Consider the following 27,499-nt stretch of genomic DNA (forward strand, 5'->3'; position numbering starts at 1 on the left):
GGACTGTTGGCCATGCCCTGGGGCAAAACCACCCACTCCTAATGCTGGTCTGGTCCCTGGTAATTGACAGATGGGACAGAAAAGGCAAATTTCTCGCAATCCCCGGGATGTAAAGGGATAGAAAAGAAGCAGTCCTTGAGGTCGACCACTGCCAAGTATAAGTGGATGGGAATGGCAGGAACCCAGGGCATTCCCCGAAGGGGTGTTCCCTGGATTACCATGCGCTTGTTAACTTCCCAAAGGTCTTGGATCATTCTCCATTTGCCTGACGCCTTGCGGATTACAAACACAGGGGTGTCCAGGGATTAGAGGAAGGGCGTATGTGGCCCAAGTGCAGCTGTTGGATAATGATATCTTTTAAAGCCATTAACTTGGAGGACGGGAGGGGCTACTGCTCCACCCATACTGGTGGGTCCTCCTTCCACCTGATGGGGGGGGGTCAGGGCAGTGGTGCTTAGGATTGGGGGTTCACTATGATTCTGGAGCGGGGTTGATGGGATCTTGCTCTCTTGAATTCAGGATCCCCTCGATAATTGGGAATGCTACTGAATCGTGGGGCAGGATCGTGAAACTGCTGCTGGTATTCCTCCTCATCCAGAAGGTCGTCATAAAACCCCTTGTGGTCGGTGGTAATATATGCATCAGCCTGCCCTAGGATATCCTGCCCTAGGAGATTGGCGTTAAGCCCCGACGCAATAAGTGGCTTGACTTGACCCACTGAGCCATCAGCATCCTTCCACTGGATGTATGTTTTGGTTTCATATGAAGTTGTTTGGCCCCCTACCCCAAGGATTTTAGGCCTGGGGACAAGCTCCCAATTGGGAAGGGGTCTCCTCCCTTCGGAGGACGGTGCGGTCCGCTCCTGTATCTATAAGGCAGCAGAACCACTTTCCCCCGACAGTGATGTCCATCTTAGGTCTAACCCCCTCAACGATGGGGATGGTCCAGTTGGCCCTAGGGGCCTTTCTTGTGTTTGGACACGATAGCTCCGCTTGTGGCAGACTTGAACTACTCCCTTGGGATAACGGGGCTGGGAGGTGCCCCCCACCTAGTTTAAAGGGTTGCCGTGCTTGTCATACTTGGATCGGCACTCCCTCTTCCAGTGGAATCCCAGCTGGCACCGGGGGCAGGGTGTAGAGGTCTAGCCCCGCTTACCCCCTCCTGGGGATGTCCCAGGGGCGAATCCTGTCCCTTGGGGCACTGTTTCTTAAAGTGCCCAATTTCCCCACAGCTGAAGCACTGTCTTTCTTGGGGCCTGGTTTTACTGGGGAGGGCCAAAGAGGCCATAGCTTGTGTCATGGCCTCTGTTAAGGCTTCTGTTTGGGCCCTCAGGGCAGAAGAAAGGGATCGTGACTGGTGATGCTGTGTCCCCACATCCTTGGCAGCTACGACCCACTGCTCCAGGGATCCTTCTTTGAGACCAGTGCAGGCCAGTTTGTGGTCGGCGGTCATTCCTTCCCACACCAGCATTTTAATAAATTGATCCCTTAAGGGACCGGGGGGGGGGGCGCTTGCTCTTGATACTTTCCTCAACCTGGGCGATAAAGGACGGGAGGTCCTCAGTGGGCCTTTGGGTAATACCTGATATCGGGGGTTCTGAAGGGCCCTCTGCGAGTTTCCTCGACGCAGATAGCGCGTCCGCCCTGACCTGATCCTGGTAAGGAGGGGGAATCTCTGCTTGCTATATCCCTGTTCTGTACTGGTTTGCCACCGTCCCTGAGAGAATCCCGAATGTGATGGGGATTGGGGAGTTGGCGGTTTGGTTTCTTTCAGCTTGCTGATGACACTGCTCCTTGTAGAAGGCGCAAAACTTAATGTAAAGGTTGCTGGGCAGCATTGCCCGGCACAGCATTTTCCAATCTTGGGTAGTACAGGGCTGGTGGGCCAGCCCTTGGAGAATGGTTTCAGACCATGGGGGGAGTTAGGGCCGTCCTGAGCTACTGCCTTCTTTAGCTCTTTTAGGTCTCCCACCTCCCATGGGTACCAAAGGGCTGGTCTGTTGCCCCCCGGGTTGACATTTACGGCTTGGGGCTGATTAGTTCCCACTGGCTGACACTCCCAGGGGTCCCTGAATGGCTTAGGGGGTGCAGCGATGGGTGCCAGGGGCTCCACCCCAAAGGGGGGGGAGGACCCCAGGTGGCCATCGGGGCGCTGTTTGCCCCTTGAGCCATAGGGCCACTGGGGCTCCCCTGCATAGGGGCTAGGTACTTGCCCTCCAGAGATTGGAGGGGAGGATAAAGACTGTGTTGACTCCTCCCCTCGCGAGGGGGATCAGGCGGAAGTGAATTAGCATCTTCCACCTTTATGGCAGAGCCCACCATTTGGGATCACTCGGGTGAATTGCACCCAATGGCATTCCACTTCCACACCCTTTGACCCACCCATGGAGGGGGCTGGGAAGCAGAGCTTAATGGATGACAAGGTGGGGTAAAACCCCAAGAGTGGCTCGACCCCCTGGTGAACCTCCCTCTGCCGGACCAGAGTTTCAACGTGGTCCCAGGTTTCAAATGAGAAGAGGTTCGCTGAGGGGACCCAGGGGGCTGCCACTAAGATGGTCTCCCATGTTCTGTGGGCTGCAGTGTGGGAGAGGTTGATCCCACGACTTTTAAGCAGATACCACAGGGCCTTAAGGGCCGGATCGTCTCTTTTACTAGACACACCGCCCATCCTTATACTTAGATCACGAGGACAAAACACACTCAAAAGCAAAACTAAACTGGCCACAGCAGACGTTGGCCCGCAACAGATTTGGACACCCGACAAACATACGCTTACATGGAACAAATCAAAAAAGGAGGGGGCTGATAACCCGCGTCACTCACCTGATTCCTTTTTGTGCTTGATCTCACAGGGCGTTGACCCCTTTCACACTCGGAGGTTCCCAGACAAAGGCTTAGCTTCACCGTCAGTTGCCAACCGTCCCGTGGCTGGCCAGGATCCTCTCAGTGGGAGGAGAGGAGGAGGAGAGTAAAGTAGCATGCCTCACATGGGGCACCAGCTGCTGGGTTCCACCAGCTGGTTTTTCTTCCCTTTCCTAACCTCTCCCATGCTGAACCCAAGAGCGAGCTCCCCTAATGCTTCACCCCTCGGCCCTAGAGATGGGCCAGGGGATCTCCATGGGGGGAGTGAGTGATCTGCCCGCCAACCCAGCCCTGTAGAAAGGACACTCAGACGTGGCAGGGGTTCCGTCAAGCAGTTCCGTTTACTGTTTGTTAAGCAAGGGTATTTAAGCTTTGCCAGTGGGGGAGTTCCCTCCGCCCAGCCAATCAGGGTAAAGATCACGTGGTCATGCATGGGGGTTCCTTAAGCTATACTAAGCAATCATGCCTTGATCACAAGCGGGGAAAACCAGGGCTGCCAATGGAATTAAACAAAAACAAAATGCGGAACCCAGCTGTCCCCTCCCACCTTGCTTCCTCTCGGTGCCATCTTTAGGTGGCCGCATGGAGAGGGCCTTGCCTAAGTCGACATTTTGCCATTACTGAATCGCATATGAGCACAACATTGATACATTTGATAAAAAATATTATCCCAGAACTTCAGTTTTATATGAAGTATGCAAAATTCAACCTTATTATAGACCAGTTTGGCTATATTTATTTAGTATAGTCTCTACAGTAATGCTCTTTGCCTAGTCATATGTTTAGTCTTGACTAATTGTTCAAGTACATATCACTTTATATGGGGGTGTGGAATGGGAGCAGACAATCTCAGTGTTTTGCTTATAATTAAGGTTCACTTATAGAGAAACATATAACTGCCACATTCAAATAATCTGTGCTTCACTTCTTCCATATATTTTAAGCACATAGTTATGCTAAGTCTGTTTCAAGATATTGTTAGGAAGATTTAATGGGATAGTCAGGTTCATTCATTTATTTAGCAAATATTTATCAATCCCCAATTATGTGCTCAACACTGTTCTAGATGCAAGTAATATAGTTGCAAACTAAAGAGGCATAGTTCTGCTGTTGTGGAGCTTATAATCTATTGGAAAGCCAAATGTAAAAATAAATAAATAATAAATTGGTGGTATTATGAAAGAAAAGGGGAGGGTGCTGAGAACAAGTATAATAGAGGGCCTCCATTTGGATTGGAGGGTTTCTTCTCTGAGGAAGTTACATTTAACTCTAGCCCTGAAGATTGAACAGAAGTTAGGCGAGAAGAGAGCAGAAAAGAGGCAAAGAGTGTGTTTGAAATTCCTGAGGCTGAAAAGTCCTTCACTGTTAAACAGCAAAAATGACAACAAATCAGTGTTTCTGGAGTGTTGTGATAGGGGAGTGGTGCTAAGATGAGGCAGGAGGTCATCAGGGTATTAAGGGTAATCTTATGGACTGTATTAGTCTGTTTCTCTTGCTTATAACAAAAATCCCTGGAACTAGGTAATTTATAAAGAAACAATATTTACTGCTTACAGTTTCAGAGACTGGGAAGTCCAAAGTCTGGGCAACACATCTGGTGAGGGTCTTCTTTGATGGTGGCTTCACAGCAATGTAGGCGTCTCACATGGCAGAAAATGGCAGAGCAGAGAGCGAGCTAACCTTTCAGTTGGCTCCTTTTAAAGCCATAGAAACACACCTGCAGCCATGATTAATCTACCGACTTATTACTCATTGAATGGATCAATCCATTCACTAGGCAGAGTCCTCACAGTCCAATCACCTCTTCAAGGCCCTACCTATCAATTACCATAACCGGATTTCCCACCCTTTTTATACTGTCTCAGTGGGGACTAAGTTTGGGGGAGACACCAACCCACAGCATGGACCTGTTAAGGATTTTAGATTTGATTTCAAGTGCATTAGGAAATCATTGAATGGTTTAAATCAGTGACTACATGGCAGCCCATTTTGCTTTCAGAGTCACTTTGACCCCATTGAGGATAATGAATTGGAAGAACTGGAAGCTTATTAGAGGCAAGAGATAATGGCCTAGGATGACAGTACAGGTAATGAAGAGAAGTTAATGGATTTGAAATATGCTCTGGAGATACAATCTATAGGACCTGGTGATCGTTTTGGATACAGAGTCAGTTCTCATTGTTGACCTAAAAGAAACTGAGGGCTAACATATAAAGCATAGGATTTATTGAGCCAATATGATGATTGCAAATGGGGAAATGCATAAGTCAGGTTGCCCTGAGAAATGTGACCAAAAGAGGGCCAGCAGAGCTTAACATTTTATGACATGAGAAGGGGGAAGGATCAAAGGAGAGGAAGAGAAGACAGCCCCGCCTAATCACTTCATCAGCTCTTCCACTGGTTGTACATGACACATAGATTTGGAATTGTTACTAGGTTACATTCCACATGCAGGTAAGGGTTCCAGGAGGCATTCTTATCATGGATTTCCCAAGTAAGTATAATTTAGTTGACCCAGTCAGAGAAGAGTTTTTAGTTATCATCATCATTTGAAGTAGTTATATTCTATAAAGTCACCACCAACACTGAATTAGTGGATACTGAATTATTGAGCCTAGCGGAAATACAGGGTTAGATTCCTGTGAGCCTCTGGTCACAATATTTTCATCAACTGATTAATACAAAACCTTTTACGTGTTTCAGTTTAAAGACGCCTTATTTAATATATTATTGAACTCATGGCCAACAACATTAGAACTTATGACTGAACAAAGATTATCAACACATGTATTTTCTCTGTAACGTACATCATAGCCTTACACTTAGAACTCTAGATAACACTTCAGTACTATGTATGGGGGCCATTTCATACAGCAAAATCACCAACAAAAAACATAAAAATGTGAAAAATGTGGCACTAAGTAGATTGCACTTATTTACAGGATAACAGCTGAAACAAGGAGGCAGAACATTGAGTTGTTCAGCCTTAGTTGGGAACACGTGTATCAGGTGACTTTCTGCAGTTGTGTGTATGTCTGCCAATGACTGGGAAAGTGCTGCCAAGTGTTGATTTGGGTGTTGCAAATGAATTTTAGGAAGTAAGAGAATTCACACATACAGTCTGTGAATAATGAAGTGAAGGAAAAGGAGGTATCATGAACCATACCCATGTTTCATAGTATAAACAACTGGGAAGATAGAGTTTTTTTCTGAGACAGGAAGAAAAACAAGTTTGGGAGAAGATATCAATAATTTAATTTGGGGTAGATATAATGTAAAGTCTTTCATGCCTTTGAGACATCCAAGTGGGCAGTTGGATTAAGTGGGTCTGGAACTCAAAAGAGAGATCTGGGCTGGAGGGAGAAATTTGGGAGTCCTTATCACATAAAGGTGTTTAATTTCATGGGATTAGAAAAGATTGTTAAAAGAGAGTGATCTTATAAAAGTATTATTATTTGCAATGCCATTTGACCCCATATACCTTAAAGATTGCTGTTTTCTGGACACGATAACCAGAAGCCCCAGAACTGATATAAAGAGGAACACTTAATAATAGGTGTGGTATATTTAGACAAATAGAAGTCAGCGTGTTTAAGAAATGACAAAATAGTCAGTCTGGTCTGCGGCAGTGCCCTAGAATTTTCTAAGAATTAAATTAAGCTGGCTAGGGTAAGCATAACTTCAATGAAGTGTGCAAATTAGACACCATAGAATCTTCAGGTCCCAAGAATTTAAGGTGAGGCATTTGTAGCTCCAGGAATAGTTCCTGGAGACTTTGGAGAACTGAAGTGTAGTCAGATTCATCTATTAGCCTGGAAACTTTGAGAGATTAATGTAATCTTCTGACTAAAAAATATGACCTGACCAAATGTATCAGTGAGGCTCCAGACTCATGTTTTACATCAAATCTCAGGATTTGAGGTGTTAGATTCTCTACTAAGGAGTCTATTTGGACAGAATCCATAATGGCAATGTAGGTCTGATAGCTGAGATCTCATTCTGTTTGGTTCTTTCTCTTCCCTTTTATCTCTTTCCAAGGGTAGGAGGAGAGGGGTCTTATGCCCTGAGGCATGGTGTATTAGTCACTTCTGTTACTTATAAGAGAATACCTGGGTAATTTATAAAGAAATAGAACTTATTTCTTACAGTTTCTAAGGCTGGGAAGTCCAAAGTCCAGTGAACACATCTGGTGAGGGCCTTGGTGGTGGCTCTACACAGCTATGCCGGGTATCACATGGTGAAAATGGCTGAGCAAGAGAGAAAATAACCTCCTCACTCACTCTCCTTTTAAAGCCCGTCAGAACCACACCCATTACTCCATGAATGTATCAATCTGTTCATAAGGGCAGTCCTCACAATCTAATCATCTCTTCATGGCCCCACCTTTCAATTACCATAATAGGATCTCTCTCCCTCTTCACACTGTCAAAGTGGAGATTAAGTTTCTAATACATGACACTTTGGGGGACTCAATTCAATCCATAGCACATGGGTATCCTAACATTCATGTATGTAGGCTGAAGAATATAGCTGGTTGGCTAAAACACTGGAAGACAACAGCCTAATTCTAATCCCAAATCTTTTCTTTGCTATAGTTATTTATAATATTTAAAAGAGAACTAGTTAAAACTTTCAAGTGAATTGCTTTTATAATATTTTAGGATATTTAACTTCTTAAAAGAAATACAGACTTGCTTCAGTGAAGACTGCCTGTGCACTGGGGCCACAAAGATTATGGATTTCATTTTTATACTTCAGAAAAAAAGTAAAATCACATTTTTTTTTAGGCTGTGGTAAAATAACAGAAGGCAGAGATGCATACCTTGGAGTGCATCTCCACAAAAACTAGGCAATAAGTGAGGAAACTATTTAAAATGTTATTGCTGTAAGTTAAAATGGCCTTAGGAAAACCAAAGAATAAAGCTCTTTTTTGGTACTATTGTAAAAAATGTACTTTTGAAAACCTCCTGAACAGATATATAACTTCTTTTCTTTGGAAAGCAAGTAACTACACTCTGTAGAATACCAATTGTTAATCACAGTCAAAATGTGTTATGTAAAGTGCCAAACATCCTTTAAGATTGCAGCAACTAAGTTTGCTGCCTTCAGATATTCAGGATTGTTGCTTTTGAGAATGGCAGGCTCCCAGAGCGTGATGGTTTAAGGAAACTCTCTTTCATGTCCTCTCTTAGAAACAGATGAGGGAAACATGCAGGTAAATACACCTAATTTTCATTTTGTTCTTGTATCGCCACTTTAACCATAGCTATTATTTCCTCTTCTATGATAAGAAATCTTAGCTGAGAGAACTTTTAATTTGCCAAAGGTACCTAGAAAATAATTGGCAGTGATAGAAGACAAGTTCCATGATCTCCAATATTAAAAGTATGAGCTATGAGCTTTTCAGAACAGTGAAATATGAGCAGTTTTAATGGCATTGTTAGACATTTCAGCAGTTCCCAATTTTATTTTTTGTTCTTTCTCTTATTTTAACTTTTTATTTCCTAATGTTAACACTTTACCATGTGTCTTCATTTGGGCTGCTCTAACAAAATACCATAGACTGAGTGGCTAAAGCAACAAACATGTTTCTCACAATTCTGGAGGTGGGAAGTCCAATATTAAGGTGCTGGCAGATTAGGTGTCTGGTGAGTGCTCTCTTCCTAGTTTGCCAGCTGCCTTCTTGCTGTGTCTTTACATGATGGAGAGGGCTCTGGTCTTTTCCTTTTCTTATAAGGCATTAATTTCATCATGGGGGCTCCTTGCTGTGTCTTTACATGATGGAGAGGGCTCTGGTCTTTTCCTTTTCTTATAAGGCATTAATTTCATCATGGGGGCTCCTTGCTGTGTCTTTACATGATGGAGAGGGCTCTGGTCTTTTCCTTTTCTTATAAGGCATTAATTTCATCATGGGGGCTCTACCCTCCTGACTTCATCTAAACCTAATCGTCTCCCAAAGGCCCTACCTCAAATACCATCACATTGAGGATTAGGGCTTCAGCATATAATTTGGGCACGGGGAGCAGGTGGATACATACAAACATTCAGTTCATAGTACATGACACATAATAAAACATGAATTTTTTTCTGCCAATTTTTATTTTTTTCATCACCTCAGACATTTATCATTTCTTTGTGTTGGGAACATTCAAGATCCTCTCTTTTAGCTAATTGAAAGTATACAATAAATTGTTAATTATAGTCACCCTAAAGTGCTATAGAATGCTACATCTTATTCCTACTGTCTAGCTGTAAGTTTGTACCTGTTACCCAACTTTTCACTATCCCCCCTCCCCCCTCCCCTTCCCAGCTTCTGGTAACCACCATTCTACTCTCTACTTTTATGTGATGAACTTTATTAGTTTCCACATATGAGTAAGAACATGTGGTATTTCTCTTTCTGTTCCTAGCTTATTTCACTAATAGGAGAACATAATCTCCTATTTCATCCATGTTGTCATGAAGGACAGGATTTCATTCTCTTTTATGGCTGAATAGTATTACATTGTGTCTGTATACCACATTTTCTTTATCCATTCATCTGTTGAGAAATGTCTATTCAGCTCCTTTGCCCAATTTTTAATTGGTTTACTTGTTTTTTTACTGTTGAGTTGTTTGGGTTCTTTGTATATTCTGGATATTAACCCCTTGTCAGTTGTATAGTTTGCAAATATTTTCTGCCATTCTGGAGGTCTTCCTTTAAGAAATGCTTATTTAGCTCCTTTGCCCATTTTTTTTTTTTTTTTTTGGTTCAGTTTGAATATTCTGGATGTTAGTCCCTTTTGGATGCACAATTTGCAAATATTTTCTCCCATTCTTTAGGTTCTCTCTCACTCTGTTGTTTAATTTGCCCTGAAGATTTTTAGTTTGATATAATCCCATTTGTCTATTTTTGCTTGTGTTGCCTGTCCTTTTGAAGTCTTCTCCATAAAATCTTTGCCCAGACCATTGTCAGGAAGATTTTCTCCTATGTTTTCTTCTAGTAGTTTCACAGCTTTGGGTCTTACATTTAAGACATTAATCCATTTTGGGCTGATTTTTGTATATGGTGAGAGAGGTCTAGTTTTTTTCTTCTGCTAATGGATATCCAGTTTTCTGATGTGTGTTCTTGGCACCGTTGTTGAAAATCAGTTGGCTGTAAATATGTGACTTTATTTCTGTATTCTCCACTCTGTTTCATTGGTTTATGTGTCTGTTTTTATAACAGTACCATGCTGTTTTGGTTACTATAGCATTATAGTATATTTTAAAGTCAGGTAGTGTGTTGCCTCCACCTTTATTTTTTTTTTGCACAGATTGCTTTGGCTATTAAGAGTCTTTGTGGTTCCATAAGAATTTTAAGATTGTTTTTTTCTATTTCTGTGAAGAATATCATTGGTATTTTGATATGGATAAAACATGTATGTTTTATTATATTCTATGTAGTTGTGTATATGTATAATATTTTTCTAATTTGTTTAATAGTAAGTTTTAGATGATGTTCCTTTGTCTGTAAATTCTTTGGTGCATATTTCCTAAAAACAAGGACATTCTCTTACAAAATCACAATAAAATATTTTTCTAATTTGTTTAATAGTAAGTTTTAGATGATGTTCCTTTGTCCATAAATTCTTTGGTGCATATTTCCTAAAAACAAGGACATTCTCTTACAAAATCACAATAAAATTATCAAAATTGAGATGACAGTAATGATAGGGTACTATTATCTAATTCACAGACTTTAGGTAAATTTTGCCAATTGTCCCACTAATGTCCTTTTAGCAAAGTTGTTATTTTTCCTGGACTGCAGTCCACTCCAGGATCACACTTTGCATTTAGTTGTCGTGTCTTTAACTTTCTTTAATCTGGAACACTTCTTCTATCTTCCTTTTTTTCATGCCCTTGACATTATTGGAGCACACAGGCAATTCATTTTGTAGAATATCCCTCAAATTATGTTCATTGAATGTTTTCTTATGATTTTTTTTTTTTTTGGCAGGACAGGAATATAAAAATGATGTGTCCTTCTCCATGTAGCATATCATGACATACGTGGTATCTATTTGTCCCGTTACTGGTGATTTAACTTTGATTTCTTGATTAAGGTAGTGACTGCTAGGCTACTCCACAAAAAGTTACTGATTTCCTCTTTGTAATTAGTATCTTGTAGAGACATACTTTGAGACTAGGTAAATATCCTCTTTCTCATCATACTTTCATCTGAGTTTTATTGTCCATTAATGTTGTCAAATGGTACTTTCCTAATATTTCATCAGTCCCTGAACACTTATTAGTTGGCATTGTACTCTAAAGAGCTTTCCGTTCTCTCCCTCTCCCCCATCTATTTATATTAAGTGTGGAATCATGGGTTTATTGTATAGGTTAAGATCCATTATTATCATTATTTTGATTCTCAAACTGTCCCAGATTTGGACAGTGGGATCTCCTTCAAGTTTCCTCCTGTCCATCCTCCTCCTTCCCTTCCTTCCTATTTCATCAACCTTCAAACAGTTTCTTTTTAGCACAGCAAAATGTTCTGTGCTTATCTTGTACTTTCCCTGCCGCAACCCTGAAATCATGCATGTCTTTAAGGAGCCATTGTTACTTTTTTTTCAGAATGGTATTTATAAACCAGAACCTAGGCTAGATGTACACATTGCTACTGGAGTATCATTGCTTCTAGATCCTTGTAGCAGACACAGTTAGGAAACATATGCATGTGCATATATACACACCTAAAATATTTATTTGTGTGTGTGTGTGTGTAACAATGAGTTATATATTGATTGACTCCTACAATTCTGATCCAACAACATGGGGTTCATTCTAACTTTCCCCTTACCCATATTTGTTCCCTTCTCCAATGGCAATGTTTCTGGTTCACATTATCCTCAGGGTATTTACCATTTCCCCAGTCCTAGAATACATAAGTAGTTTCAGAATTTCTAATATATACCTGTCAAAAAGCAAACATACTTACTGAAGTTCAGTATTTGTATGTAGTTCTTTTTGCTTTTAGTTTTAGAGCATGTAGTAAAAATACTGTTTTAGAATATTTGGGTTAGTTCTCTTTTCACCCTTCAGTACAATTTTGTTATTTATTTGAAATACTGACAAGTTTTATAGTTCGTACTTAATTTGGGATTCTGCCATCCTTGTTGATTTTACTCATAATTTCAAGGAATTATTTTTTTTTTTGGGGGGGGGCAGCTGGCTAGGATGGGGATCCAAACCCTTGACCTTGGTATTATCAACACTATGCTCTAACTGAGCCAACTAATCACCCAACTTCCAGGAATTTCTGGAATGTGAAATTATACTTATTTCAATCAGAAGTTAAGTTAGAACTGCAAGAAAAAAAAAAGAGGTATGGAGAGGAATTAACAGATGGCTACTTCACTGTGATAAATAAGGTGGTCTAATTGGTGAACTTTAGTTATGTAAGAGATTGCTGGACAGTGTGTGTGATGTGCACTCTATACACTAGATGGCTACTTCACTGTGATAAATAAGGTGGTCTAATTGGTGAACTTTAGTTATGTAAGAGATTGCTGGACAGTGTGTGTGATGTGCACTCTATACACTGTAGTCCATTTTACGTTCTTTACAGTTAAATGTTTTGTCTTAGAGGTCAGATGGCTACTTCACTGTGATAAATAAGGTGGTCTAATTGGTGAACTTTAGTTATGTAAGAGATTGCTGGACAGTGTGTGTGATATGCACTCTATACACTGTAGTCCATTTTACGTTCTTTACAGTTAAATGTTTTGTCTTAGAGGTGGTTTCATGTCATTATATAGAAATGTTTTTTTAAAATATAGGAACATAATCGATTATATGTATCTGTGGGGTACAGAGTAAACTACCAATACTTGTGTACAATATGTGATAATCAAATCAGGATAATTAGCATACTCATCATTACAAAATGTAATCATACTTTGTGTCCATTAGCCAATTTCTTGCTAACGCCCCTGCCCCTCTCCCTTTCCCACCTCTAGTAACCACAGTTCTGTTCTCTACTTCTGAATGTTCAACATATTATTGTGATTGTTGTTGGTTTCTTTATTAGCTCCCACTTATGAGTGAGATGTGGTATTTCTCTTTCTGTGTCTGGCTTATTTCACCTAGCATAATCTTCTCCAAGCTTATCCATGTTGCTGTGAAGAGCAGGATTTCACTCTTTTTTATGGCTGAGTAGTATTCCATCGTGTATATATACCATATTTTCCTTATCCAGTTGTCCATTGATGGACATTTAGATTGGTTCCATATCTTGGCTACTGTAAATAGAGCTGTGATAAACATGGGAGTGCAGGTATCCTTTCACCATGATAATTTCCATTCCTCTGGGTATACACCCAGCAGTAGAATTGCTGCATCTTATGGTAGTTCTATCTGCAGATGTTTGAGAAACTTCCATACTGTTTTCCATAATAGCTGCACTAATTTACAGTCCCACCAGTGATGTAGAAGGGCTTCCCTCTCTCCACATCCTCACCAGCATGTTTCTCTGTCTTTTTGATAATAGCCAGTCTAACTGGGGGGAGGTGGTATCTCCATGTGGTTTTGATCTGCATTTCCCTGATGCTTAGAGATGTTGAGCATTTTTCATGTACCTGTTAGCCATTTGTATGTCTTCTTTTGAGAAGTATCTATTCAGCTCCTTTGCCCGTTTAAAAATTGGATTTTTTTTTTACTGGTAAGTTGTTTGAGTTCCTTGTATATTCTGGATATTAACCCCTTGCCAGATGTATAGTTTGCAAATATTTTCTCCCATTCTGTAGGTTCTCTTTTCACTCTGTCAATTGTTACCTTTGCTGTGCAGAAGCTTTGTAGTTTGATATAATCCCAATTGTCATTTTTGCTTTTGTTGTCTGTGCTTTTGAGTCTTATTCATAAATTCTTTTCCCAGTCCTACATCCTGAAGTGTTTCCCCTATGTTTTCTTTTAGGTGTTTTATATTTAAGGCTCTCACTCATTCTGAGTTGATTTCAGCATATGGTGAGAGGTACAGGTCTAATTTCATTCTTCTACATATGGACATCCAGTTTTCCCAACACCATTTATTGAAGAGGCTGTCCTTTCCCAGGTGTATATTCTTGGTGCCTTTGTCAAAGATCAGTTAGCTATCAGTATGTGGATTGATTTCTGGGTTCCCTATTCCGTTCTATTGCCCCATATATCTATTTTTATACCAGTACCCAGTACCATGGTATTTTGGTTGCTATAGCTTTGCAGTATAATTTGAAGTCAGGTAGTGTAATGCCTCCAACTTTATTTATTTTTTTGCTCAAGATTTCTTGAACTATTTGGAGTCTTTTGTTATTCCATATGAATGTTAGAATTGTTTTGTCTGTTTTTATGAAGAATGCCATTGGTATTTTGATGGGGATTGCATTGAATCTATAGATTGCTTTGGGTAAGATGGGCATTTTCACATTAATTCTTCCAGTCTGTGAACATGGAATATCTTTCCATCTTTTTGTGTCTCTTTTAATTTCTTTCAGTGGTGATTCATAGTTCTCATTGTAGAGATCTTTCACATCCTTGGTTAAATTTATTCCTAGGTTTTTTTATTTTTTTGGTAGCTATCATAAATGGGCTTGCTTTCTTGATTTCTTTTTCTGCTAGTTTGTTGTTGGAATATAAAAGTGTTACTGATTTTTGTATATTGATTTTGCAACTTTACTTAATTTGCTTATCAGCTCTAAAAGTTTTTTGGTAGAGTAGGTTTTTCTGTATATATGATCATGTCATCTGCAAACAGCAGTTTAACTTCACCATTTCCAGTTTGGATGCACTTTCTTTCTCTTGTCTGATTGCTCTGGCAAGTACTTCCAATACTGTGTTAAATAGGAGCAGTAAGAGTGGGCATCCTCCTCTTGTTCTTGTTCTTAGAGGAAAAGCTTTCAGCTTTTCCCCATTCAGCATGATATTGGTGGTGTGTTTGTCATATATGGCTTTTATTGTGTTGAGATACTTTCCTTCTATACCTAATTTGCTGAAAGTATCATGAATGGATGTTCAATTTTGTCAAATGCTTTTTCTGCATCTGTTATCATATGGTTTTTGCCCCTGATTTTGTTGATGTGGTGTATCACATTTATTGTTTATGTTGATCCATCCTTGCATCCCCGGGATAAATCCCACTTGATCGTGAAGTATTATCTTTTTGATTTGCTGTTGTATAGTGTTTGGTATTATTTTGTTGAGGATTTTTGCATCTGTGTTTGTCAAGGATATTGGCCTGTGGTTTTCTTTTTTTGTTGAATCTTTGTCTAATTTTGGTATCAGGGTGATGCTGGCCTCATAGAATGAATTTGGAAGAACGGCCTCTGTTTCAATTTTTTGGAGTAGTTTGAAAAGGAGTGGTATTCTTTTTCAAAGGTTTGGCAGAATTCAGCAGTGAAGCCATCTGGTGGTGGGTTTTTCTTTGTTGGGAGACTGGTGATTACTACTTCAATCTCATTGCTTGTTATTGGCCTGTTCAGGTTTTCTGTTTGTTCTTAGTTCTGTCTTGGTAGTTTGTATATGTCCAGAAATTTATCCATTTCTTCCATGTTTTCATATCTGTTGGCTTACAGTTGTTCATAATAGTCTGTAATGATTCTTTGTATCTGTGTTCGTTGTAATGTCTCCTTTTTCATTTCTGATTTTTGTTATTTAGGTCTTCTCTCTTCCTTTTTTAGTCTAGCTAACGTTTTATCTACTTTACCTTCTCAAAGAACCAATGTTTTGTTTCCTTGATCTTTTGTATTGTTTTTTGGTTTCTATTTCATTTACTTCTATTCTGATCTTAATGATCTCTTTCTGTCTACTGATACTGGGATTGGATTGTTCCTATTTTTCTAGCTCTTTCAGGGGCAGTGTTAGGTTGTTTATTTTAAGTCTTTCTATTCTTTTGATGTAAATGCTTATTGTGGTCATCTTCCCTCTTAGTACTGCTTTTGCAGTGTACCACAGGTTTTAGCATTATGTGTCTTTATTCTCATTACTTTTGAGAAATTTTTTGATTTCCTATTTAATTTCTTCCTAAACCCTTTATTTTCTCCTTGGACCCATAGGTCATTCAGGAGTATGTTATTTAATTTCCATGAATTAGTATAGTTTATCTACAGTTTCACTTGTTATTGATTTCTAATTTTAATCTATTATGGTCTGAAAAGATACTTGAAATGATTTTGATTTTTTAAAAATTTGTTGAGAATTGACTTGGGACCCAACATGTGGTCTATCCTGGAGAATGTTCCATGTGCTCATGAGAAGCATGTACATTCTGTAGCTGTTGGATGAAATGTTCTGTAGATATCTGCCAAGTCCAATTGGTCTAAAATGAAGTTTAAATCCTGTGTTTCTCTGTTGAATTGTTGCCTAGACGATGTGCCCAGTGCTGTGAGAGGGGTGTTCAGGTTCCCAACCATTATTGTATTGGGGTCTATCTCTTTTTTTTTTTTTTAGGTCTAATAGTGTTTGCTTTATATATCTGGGTGCTTTGATGTTGGGTCTATTTATATTAATGTTGTTATATCCTTTTGCTGGATAGATCCCTTTATCATTATATAATGACCTTCTTTGTTTCTTTGGTTTAAAGTCTATTTTATCCAATATAAGAATAGATACTCTGGCTTGTTTTTGATTTCCATTTGCATGGTATGTCTTTTTCCATCCCTTCACTATTAATCTGTGTAAGTCTTTACAGATAAGGTGAGTTTCGTGAAGGTAGCATATATTGGGTCTAGTTCTTTAATCCATTCAGCCAGTTTATGTCTTTTGAGTGGGGAATTCCATCCATTTACATTCATGGTTGTTATTGACAAATATCATCTTACTCCTCACATTTACTGCTTTTTTTTTTTCCTTTTTGTCTTTTTTCGTGTCCGGCAACGGATCGCAACCCTCAGTGTCGCGCCCGTACTGGACCGGGACCGGCAACGGGATCGCAACCCTCGGTGTTGCGCCCACACCTCGCTCAGCCAGTGAGCGGGAACCGGTCTGTATGTGGGATCCAAACCCTCAGCGGGAGCGCCACCGCACTCCCAAGCGGCGCACTGTAGCAGTGCGCCACCGGGCTGGCCCACATTTACTGCTTTTTGTATGTTTATTTTAATCTTTTGTTCCTTTCTTTCTCTTTCTCATTTGTATATTTGCTCTATCAGTGGGTTTTGTTCTTTCTCATGTATTCATGTCAGTGATTATCATTTTTTGGATTCAAGATGCAGGACTCCCTTGAAGATTTCTTGTAGGGCTGGTAATGTGGTGGTGAACTCTCACAGTTTTTGTTTGTTTGGAAAATACACTGTATCTCCTTCATTTCTGAAGGATAGCCTTGTTGGGTGTATGTACTTGTCAGTTCTTCTTGCTTATAACAAGATATTTGGAACTGGCTACTTTGTAAGAAAATGAAATTTATTGCTTACAGTTTCAGAGACTGGGAAGTCCAAAGTCCAGGGAACACATTTTGTGAAGGCCTTGGCGGTGGTGACAGTGAGGCAGGGGTCTCACATGGCACAATGGAGGAGCAGAGTTAGAAGAGAGAGAGAGAGAGAGACTGACTAACCTTCTCATTCACTGTTCTTTTAAAGCCACCAGAAGCATTCCCGATACTCCAAGAGTGGATCAATCCATTCACAAGGGTACAGTCCTCACAATCTAATCAACTCTCTATGGCGCCACCTTTTAACTCTCAGAATAGCATTTCCCACTTTCTTAACACTGTCAGAATGGAGACCAAGCCTCCAACACATTAAACTTTTGGGGAAACACAATTCAATCCATAATAGTATAGTATTCTTTGCTGCCAGTTTTTTTCTATTAGGACTTTGAGTATATCATCTCATTCTCTCCTGGCCTGTAAGGTTTCTGCTGAGAAATCTACTGTTAGTTTGATGGAGACTTGATGCTTTTCTTTTGCTGTGTTTAGGGTTCTCTCTTTGTCATGGACTTTTGAATTTGACTACAGTGTGTATCAGAGAGGACATTTTTAGATTTAATCTGATCATTGAGCCTCTCAGATCTGGAAATACATATCTCTATCAGTACCTGGGAAGTTTTCTGCTATTTTTTCATTGAGTGAATTTTCAATGCCTTTTCCTTTCTCCTCCCCTTTCAAAACACCCATAATTTGGATGTTTTTGTGCTTTTGGTTGTCTGATAGCTCATGAAAATTTTCTTCATATTTTAAAATTCTTTCTTCTTTTTTTTTAGTCCACCTGTGTTACTTCAAAAAGCCTGTCTTCCAGGGCCGGCCCATGGCTGACTTGGGAGAGCGTGGTGCTGACAACACCAAGTCAAAGGTTAAGATCCCTTTACTGGTCATCTTTAATAAAAAAATTAAAAATAAAAACTAAGCCTGTCTTCCAGTTTGAAATTCTTTCTTCTGCTTGGTGTGTTGCTTAAGCTCTCAGTTCTATTTTTTATTTTGTTGAATGAATCCTTCAGTTCCACGAGTTCTGCTATATTCTTTTTAAAGGTATTGATCTCTTTATAAAGTTCCTCCTTCAGGTACTGGATTGTTTTTTTTTTCATTTTGTTGTATTATCTATCTGAGGTTTCTTGTATCTCATTGAGTTTTCAAAAGATTTTTGCTTGAAATTCCTTTTCAGTCATTTCATAGGTTTCCTGTTGTTTAGTGTCTAGTACTGAATAATTACTGTGTTCCTTTGGGGGTGTAATTTTTTTTTTTCATTTTGAGCATTCCTACATTGATGTCTGTGCATCTGGTTGAGCAGTTGCTTCTTCTAATACTCAGTAGTGGCTTTTGAGGAGAGAGATTCCTTTCTGTAAATATGTATTTATATTGACCATTGGGTAGGTTGTTTTGAGTAGACACAGTGGTGTAGCTCTGTGTGATTACTTCAACCCATATTCAGTGTCAGTTGTCTGTGAGTGTCTCCACGGCCTACTCACTGGGACACTCAGTAGTTCCTTGCTGAAGTGTGGGTCATGGCGAGATCTTGGGTTCTTGGATGAAGCACATGCTGGATGCCTTGTCATTCCATGGCCGAGGTGGGTGTCCCTGAGCAGCCTCGCTGGCACCCTGGTTAGTGTCCTGTGACCCTGATAGGTGCTGTTGTGATACGAAGGTCCTCACCTTACATGGATGACCCCAAGTGGGGTTCCTGGGGTTTGGGATTAAGACCTTAGGCTTTGAGGGGGATACTAGGTGCTTAGCAGCCCCTCAGCTAGAATGAGTGACTCAATGGTGTCACTGGGGCTCTAGGAAGAGCCTTATACTCCATAGGGATGCATTGAGGTACACTGTAGCTTGGCTGTTGAAGTTGGGGTCACTGGATTTGTGTGTGGGGCTATGTAGTCTCAGTAGGGACACTGGGATGGTCTGCAGCATCCACTGATGAAGTGGGGTACTCTGGGCTAGGTATTAGCAATTTTGATTAGGAATCTTTGCCCCCAAGAGGGATGCTAGGGTCTTCTATAACTGTTCAGCTGTAGTGGCTGCTGTGGTTGTGGACAGGCCCCTGTGACCCTAAGAGCATTACTGGAACACTCTGGATCTCTTCAGCTGGGGTGAGTTGTCCTGCACAAGGTCACTGTGGCTGTGGGTAGGCTACTGTGCCCCCAGGAGAGGTGCCAGATCTCTCTGAAGCCCCTTTGCTGGGGTGGGTAATTCTGAGTAGGCTCACTGCTGCAGGCATGCATCTGTTCCTGAGAGAAGAGTACAAGTCTTCCATTACTTCTTCATGGCTGCACAAATTGCACGGGTGCCTCACCAAAGAAGGTGGAGTTGCCAGTAGTGGCTAGGTGCTCCAATTAGGCAGTTTTTGACTCTAAAGCCTTTGCACCTACTCCTTCCATCCTGAAAGTGGTACCCTCACTGCATTGGACCACCTGTTCCCAGGGCACAGGATGTCATGTGGACACAGGTGTGGGAAACCAGCACAATGATGTGGTCACAGGGGAGTAAAAGTGCTATGAGGGCCAGAGAGAAATGGGCATGGGTGCTGGGGCCGATCTCAAATTCACGACTGCTGCAGAAGCCTGGGGCTTGGGTTTGAGGACAGTTTAGTATTTTCCCTCCCCAGGTCATTTTAGTCATGTGTGCTGCCAGGAGTTCCCAGTACCAGGTTTGTGGCTGCAGAGGCCATCCCTGAGAGAGGTGTGTGAATTCTCCTCATCCTCCCCATGGCTGTAAGTATTTATGAGTGTATTGCCAAAGTAGGCAAGGTACCAGCTGTGAATGAGCTATTTTCTAGGTCTGGAGAGTGTATGCATGGACTCCCTCTGTTCTGAGGATGGCACCTTTGTTGCACTGGACTGTCCATTCACAGGGTGCAGGCCCGAAGCTAAGGGTCAATCCTGGTCCCAAACTTGCTATAGCAGCCTGGGACCCAGAGGGTGGGAGCACCTCTGTCTGAGTCCCTCCCGAAGCCAATGCAGCCATGTGTGCCCGCAGCAGTTCCTGACAAAGTGCACAGCCACATGGGCAGTGCAAACTCCCCTGTGGGTTGGGCCATCAGCCCTCTCACCTTTCCACATGCAAAAACTCCTCCTGAATACCTGCAATTCCAGGTTGGGAGATCAGATGTTGATGGCCAAGAATTTTTCCAATTTCTTTTTGGCTATTCTGAGTTTCTGCACTCACCAACCTTACTGTTACTCCTTCGATGTGTTCCAGCTCCCTCCTCTCATTTTTCTTGTCCAAGTGTAGCTGTACATTCAATGCAGTCTCCATCTTTGTGGGAGAGATGAGCAGTGTCACCACTTTCTAGCTGGCCATCTTGCTCTGCCCCTCTGTCTCATTCTTTTAAAAAGCTGCATGGTATTCTACTATATATATGTATCATATATACCAGTCTCTATTGATGGATGTTTGGGTTGTCTTTTGTCTTCTGCTATTACAAAACAAAGATGTAATAATTATCTTTGTACATACACTGTTGTGCACATGCATAACTATATCAGATCACTTTCAGATTGAAAAGGAAATTAGTAAACCCTGTTTTTGGGGAGGAGCAGATTAGCAGTTCAATGTTGCAAAGCTCTATATGTGAATAAGGTGATTTTGTAATATGTGTATTTTAAGTTACCAGTTTCGAAGCTATACTTTGATTGAAATATAAAACAGTACAACATTTGGAAAGTATTTTGTTTTTCATAAAACTAATTACTACTACAATTCACAGGAGAATCACTTCTTAGCTGTGTGCTTTACTAAACCTTGTGACAGCTATTAACACTGTCAGTTTAGATTTAAATGTCATTGGTAATAAGAAAAGGAAGTAAAAAAACTTTCACATTTTTGCCTTAGAACAAGGTCAAATTTTTATTGCTTGTGAATCATCACAGTCATAAAGACTAAATAACTCTAGCAGAATGTGTAAATGTTAATGTTCATATACTTTGGGTGTGTTTAGTAATAAAGTAAATGTATCTTAAATCTTAAACTATTTACCCATATTAAGACCAGAGAAAATTCTTTTACTTTTTCATAGTATTATCTAGAATAACTAATGTAACTGTCAAATACTTACATTACAGATTATCCATCCCTATTTATTTCTCCTGTTGGTTTTGCATTTTTACTACTTAACTGTACTCATTGCTATAATGGGTTAAAGGTCTTGGAAAGGAAGTAAAACTCATGTACCTCATATGATGGAGATTTTTGTCCTCATTGACATTATTGGTTTCAATACCTAGGCCCCCTGACTCTTTTATGTGAGTTAATTAAACTTAACTTTACAGATGATGAGAAATTTGTAAACAAAATTTAAATTTCTTTAGCTTACAAGTAACTTCTGCTGTGTTCCATTTTACACAGTGCCTTGGTAACCTAGTCAAGGATTTTATTCCTCCTAGTAGTTCTCATCAAATCACGAGTGGAAGAATGAGGAGTACTTTTGACCAAACACAGGTCAGAAAGAACTGGTTTCAGCCGGTTGATAGGAAATTTAGAGGGGGGAGGCAGCAGTGGAATCTCTCTACAATCAACATGGAACTTCAGAATTTCTTCAGGTAACAAAAGGTTGCACATAGATTCTACTCCAATGATAAAAATTAAACTAATTGTTCAAATACGAAATTTAATGGGAAAAAGACTATCTTCAAAAATTTTTTAGTATATGCTTGTTGATTATACATGCTTTTTCTCTTAATCTAGCAAAACAAAAGTACTCGTTAAGGTGCTCGTAATTTTATTTTCAAGATATAAGGTCAGGAAAATGGAAGGAAAAATGGCCTTTTGTTTTTATGTGTTCCTTTTTATAGCATATTCAAGGCTACAGAATTGATTATTTTTGTCTTGATAGTAAAACAAAAGGTCAGATGATTAATAGTGTTTTCTGGAAGACATATTACTCTTACTTTTTTATAACTTTAGTGAGCAAAGCTAACTACAAGCTTTAACAGTCATATTCTTAATAAATGTTTGCTTACGCAGGATTTACTCTGATTATTACTGAAATTATTTATCCCTTCTTTAAAACTTTCTGTGTAGTAAAATTCCCACTTATTCCTTCTTATGCCTCTTAAATTTCTTGTTCACTTTCTGATGTTTTTCTGTTATTCGTGAGCTTTTTGTTCTTTTACCAGTTTCTTTTGGCATCCTCTGCTATTTTTTTGTAACTTATTTCAAAATTTCTTGCTTATCACTATATAATATTGCTATAATTCTAAGGTATTACAGTTAAATGAGATTTCCAGTAGTTAGCATTCTGGTATAACTTGGCTTCTCTAATATCTGCATTAGAGAAGAAACTAGCAAAAGATACCTAAGACTTCCTGGCAGTGAAAAAATAGCTCCTAAGCATCCTACAAAAAGGATATGGCCAAAAGAGACAAAGACTTGTTAATCTGACACAGTGTACTACTGTGTACTTACTGGTTTGCCACATTGTACTCAGCTTGGCTGTTGATCAGATTCATCAGTCCTTCTTTTTATGTCAAGACTGAAAAGTGAAGGAGAAGAGACAGAAAAGAAGAAAAGTGATGGGGAGAAAATGGCCCACAGCAATCTTGGTTATTGGTGCAGGCATGGTGGTTAGTTGAAGCAGCAACTGGAATCCTTAAGAAGCTCATATTCTGACAGGGCAAAGAGACCGATTTTGTTCTCTGGATAGCTGAAAAAGTCATTTGATGCCAATGAAGGTTTATAATCTACGGGGTGGAAGTAAAATGGCATTGCCTATAGCTTGGGATTAGGGAAAGGATAAATAGACGTTATACCGTAGCCTGTGAGGGTTTAGCTTGAAGAATCTTAGTTGGAAGATAAGTGGATATGGAAGGAGTGTGGGTACAACAGGTACCTCTCAGTAGTTTCTTTAGGGAGTCACCCTAAAGATACGTTGATGTATAAGTCAGCATTTTTAGAAGGCACTATGAATAACAGCACAGTGAAAGCAGTATCTTGCATGTCACACAATCTGTAAGGTAAAATATGCTATCATATGACACTGACTAGTGATAATTATGTTAATAATGAAAAGGCTCACATCACATTGTTAAGCTAGCTCTTTGGGTTGGACTCCTGTGATTCTTCTTTATTTTAATCTCTCTTTTTAATTCTTTTCTATAATTTTATAATTGAGGGGAAAACCATCTTGAGAAATTTACTATGTCAGAAAAAAATATAGGATATTTTAGATTTGTATTAAGAAGTAGTTAAAAGACTTTTAAAAGGCCAGTCTTCAGATACCTGGAAAACTCTACTGCATAGATTTTTCAGTGATCATTTTTGGTATTCTTTCCCTCTTTTGATAGAGTTTGTAGTCTATCACCATATAGACTTTTCAGCATATAGACTTAGCATTGTGGTGTGGAGGGTCTTGAATTTGGCAACAGAAAAAGATCTGTAACTAAGAAGGAAGTCTTTTGTTTCTGTTGTATAGGCCTAATTTCCTGTCTTAATTAAACATTTTCTTGGGGGTGGAATTCTCTACAGAGAATAGATGGGCATAGGTAGTCAATTTGACATGGACTTCAGCTCCCCCTCAGAACTTAGGTAATTATTTTTTTAGTATTTAAATATAAAAAATTCAATTCACGACTGTTGATTCTAATGTGTTAACGAAAAATATAGAGGCTCATTGTGATCATAAACTTTCAGTTGAAATAGAGCTATGTCACCACCAAAGTATTATGGTCCTTTTGAGGGTATTGTGAGTTCTAGTTAGGACCATTTTGGGGGTATTGATGCTTATTATAAAACATTGTTTGACTTTTCAGGAAATAAATGAGCTGATTTACAGTAGAGGAAATGTGAGCCAGATTAGCTAGTTCCTCCTGAGCAAAAATAAGAATAGTTAAGAGCATGCATAACCAAAATGCAGTCAAGTAGTAAATTTTATATACACAACAGATGAAGTTTACTTTTGTTGGGATTAGTAAATTATCCAGACTTCCTACAGAATTATACAGATATGACCTAAGTTTTATGAGAATATGCTTATGTAAGTTAAAAATTTGTCTACCATATTTCATAAGCACTGAATTCATTACAAATAATATTGACCTGAATCACTCGATTCCAAACCAAAGTAACTTCCATAACTACCAGAGCCTTTTTCTTTTGTTTGCAACTTAAATCTATTGTAATTAAAAAAACTTTAAAAATGGATATGCAACCTGATTAAAAATTAATCAGGGTAAGCTTGATGCAATAAGTGGCAGGGGATTAATGTTTTATACGTAATTTCAGTAATTCTTGTTTTCTGATATCTCATTATTTAATATACTCAAAAACTCCTGGAGCTTTGACCAGAGGTTAATGGTGGTAAACCTAGTTGTCATATTTTCATAAATAGAACTATTTATTTATTTATTTATTTATTACAGGGATATGTCACTGATATGTCTCTTTTAATAAATCTAAAATTAGTTGGCAATTATAAAAAAAAAGTTTGCTAAATTACATTAATGGGTAACACAATATAGCTATCCTGTGTATGAAGGAATCTGATTAAAAGAGTGCTCTTTAATTTTCTTCCTTCCCACCCTCCCTTCTCCCCCTTTTGTTTTCAAAGAGAAACTGGTAGTCTGGGTAGATTCAAGGCACATTTAAGAGAAAATATCTTGGGGAGCCCCAAGGAACTGATGAAGTTAAGTGTGCCATCATTAGTGTATGCTGTTCAGAACAACATGGCATTCCTAGCCCTTAGCAATCTGGATGCAGCAGTGTACCAGGTAAGTGGAGTTAATGATAATGAAAAGCACGGAATCTTAAAAAGTGTTTTTATAGTGAAAAGATTTTTATTAACTGTTTACCACATTATTAAATATTTATTCTCAATAATTCTATTAATGATACCAGAAATAACATATTTGTGTCAAAGACTAATATTAACTGAATTTTTAAATTAATTGTTTTGTTTCTAGGTGACCTACCAATTGAAGATTCCCTGCACTGCTTTATGTACTGTTTTAATGTTAAACCGGACACTCAGCAAATTACAGTGGATTTCAGTTTTTATGCTGTGTGGTGGAGTCACACTTGTACAGTGGAAACCAGCCGAAGCTACAAAAGTTGTGGTGAGAAACAAAATGCATACTATAACTAAAATAGGAAACTTCCCTGTTTTATAGACAGTCACACTGATGAATGCAGCATGATTACATTTCTTTGATTTAAAATAACCTTTGCTTAATAGGCTTTTTCCCCTTAACATAATAATACTTAATGGCTGTCTATTTCTTAGAGGAGGTTATGCATAAAATATATTAGATATGGAAGATACCTTAGATGTAATATATTCCACCCCTATCACTTAATGGATGACAAAACTGAAGTGCAAAGAGGTGAAGTAACATGTCCAAAGTTACACAGTTAATATCTAACTCATGACTAAAATTGTGCCAATTTCCACACAGTGTATATGCTCAGAACTTCTAGACCTCTTTTAGACATCTTCTCAGAAACACTGGGCAAGATTTTCTCCATCTAGTTTTCATCTTCTCCCTCAACTCAGTCTCTTAACCTTTTGCATATATTCCCACTGCCAAAAATGGGGTTAACAGGGAATAACTGTTATTGGGTAACTGCCAATAATAGGGATATCATTATCTTACTGATAATTGATAATGAAAATGGGGCAAAGCATGCCCATCTTTTAGCTTTTAAGAGCTAATGTTAAGGTACATAACTGATTTTTTTTTTTTTTTTTTTAAACATTATATGCCTCAATCAGTTCTTTCCCCAAAGAGAAGTAGGAAGTGGAACTCTAGTGAATGGCTTTCTGAAGGTCAGGGGTTTCCCTCTACAACCAAATACTCTCTTCAACTTTTAGCAAATGGACCATGGTTCTCCTAGGAATAGAAGGAAACAGAATGTACAGAGAGCTTTTGAAAGTAAGAAGTCTGTTCCTTTCTAGTAATTACTCTCTAGCTTGGTGGAGAAATTTTTGTTTTCAGAAAATGAGTTTTAGTTTAATATTTATTATCTTCAGATGATGTGGAATTATGCTTATATTCTTGGTGACATTCCAGGTTGGTGCTGGTTGCTAGTCTAGCTTGATTTTGTTCTATTAAGTAGCATTTTTCTTTATGAGCATTCACTTAGTTATGAATAGATTATACTGTTATCCTCACTGCATTTCTGCCTTGTCCACAAAGATATTACACAAATTTATCAAATTTCTTGCCAAACATTACCCCCCACTTACACTAGGAATCCTTTGAGTACGGAAATGGGATGTGTTTCACTCTTAGGGAAACCACCCTATTTTCCATTGATGTCCATTAAACTTTTTAAGTTCTTCAAGTCATCTATAAGTCTAACATTTTGCTGATAATCAATATAACAATAACAGCTATAATCACTTACATAGCTTTAAATACTAGCATTATTCTAAGTGTTTTATATATACTAACTCAGTAACTTTTCTTGGTAGTGAGACTTTGGAATTTTTTTTATTTAGCTAGGTATTCTTATAATAGCAAACCAGATGTCTTAGACTTCAGTTCCCTTTAAATGTTTATTATATAAAAATTATTTATCAAAGAGAAAACGGAAACTAGACTTGGTTAACTATATTTTCTTGACATCTAACAGTACATTATCTAGCTCAAGAAACATACTCTTCCGGGGCCGGCCCAGTGGCGCACTGCTACAGTGCGCCGCTTGGGAAGCGTGGTGGCGCTCCCGCCGAGGGTTCGGATCCCACGTACAGACCGGGGCTCACTGGCTGAGCGAGGTGCAGGAGCAACACCGAGGGTTGCGATCCCGTTGTCGGTCCCGGTCCGGTACGGGCGCGACACTGAGGGTTGCGATCCGTTGCCGGTCATGAAAAAAAAAAAAAAAAAGAAACATACTCTTCCTAAATACTTCTAAAAGCCTTCTTTAATGTTTTAAAGTATTTTTGCAAGCCTCAGCTTATTCTGAGTTTTCAATTTCTTGATACTATTCTTAAATTTCTAGTTAGATTCCTCTTGGTGATGTGCACCTCAGTTTTGTTCCTGTGAAATCAGAATTGAGTGAAGATGCCCTCAGTTAGTCATGCTGATATATTTATGTATTTTTTTTAATGTATTCTTTTTTACTGTTCATCAGAACCTCATTGTTCAGAACATCTAATCCCTCTTGTACTGTCTTCCCATTAGCTATGGAATTCTAACTTGAAGTTTTATATTTTTGAGTTATGATTTATTTAAGATTGGGGTATATGTGTTTTAACCATGCTGTTTGGCTATTAGTCATGCTAAGATGA

The 27,499-nt window shown here is 39.2% G+C and overlaps 1 protein-coding gene across 2 annotated transcripts in view; it reads left to right on the plus strand.

Annotated features, from left to right (window-relative positions):
• The window catches only part of SLC35A1 (solute carrier family 35 (CMP-sialic acid transporter), member A1), a 47,829-nt gene that overhangs the window by 13,174 nt on the left and 7,156 nt on the right, over positions 1–27,499 (plus strand). The window contains exons 1-3 of one of the 2 annotated variants that reach the window (XM_008593835.1): positions 21,768–21,815; positions 24,821–24,980; positions 25,173–25,325. In XM_008593835.1, coding sequence (XP_008592057.1) covers positions 21,793–21,815; positions 24,821–24,980; positions 25,173–25,325 — 336 coding nt within the window. In that variant the 5' untranslated portion in view covers positions 21,768–21,792. Of the gene's footprint in view, positions 1–21,767; positions 21,816–24,820; positions 24,981–25,172; positions 25,326–27,499 lie in introns of those variants that run through there. The other variant, XM_008593834.1, reaches the window with a different exon arrangement.

Source organism: Galeopterus variegatus, unplaced genomic scaffold (genome assembly GCF_000696425.1).
Source record: "Galeopterus variegatus unplaced genomic scaffold, G_variegatus-3.0.2 Scaffold9719, whole genome shotgun sequence".
NCBI classification, from domain to species: domain Eukaryota; kingdom Metazoa; phylum Chordata; class Mammalia; order Dermoptera; family Cynocephalidae; genus Galeopterus; species Galeopterus variegatus.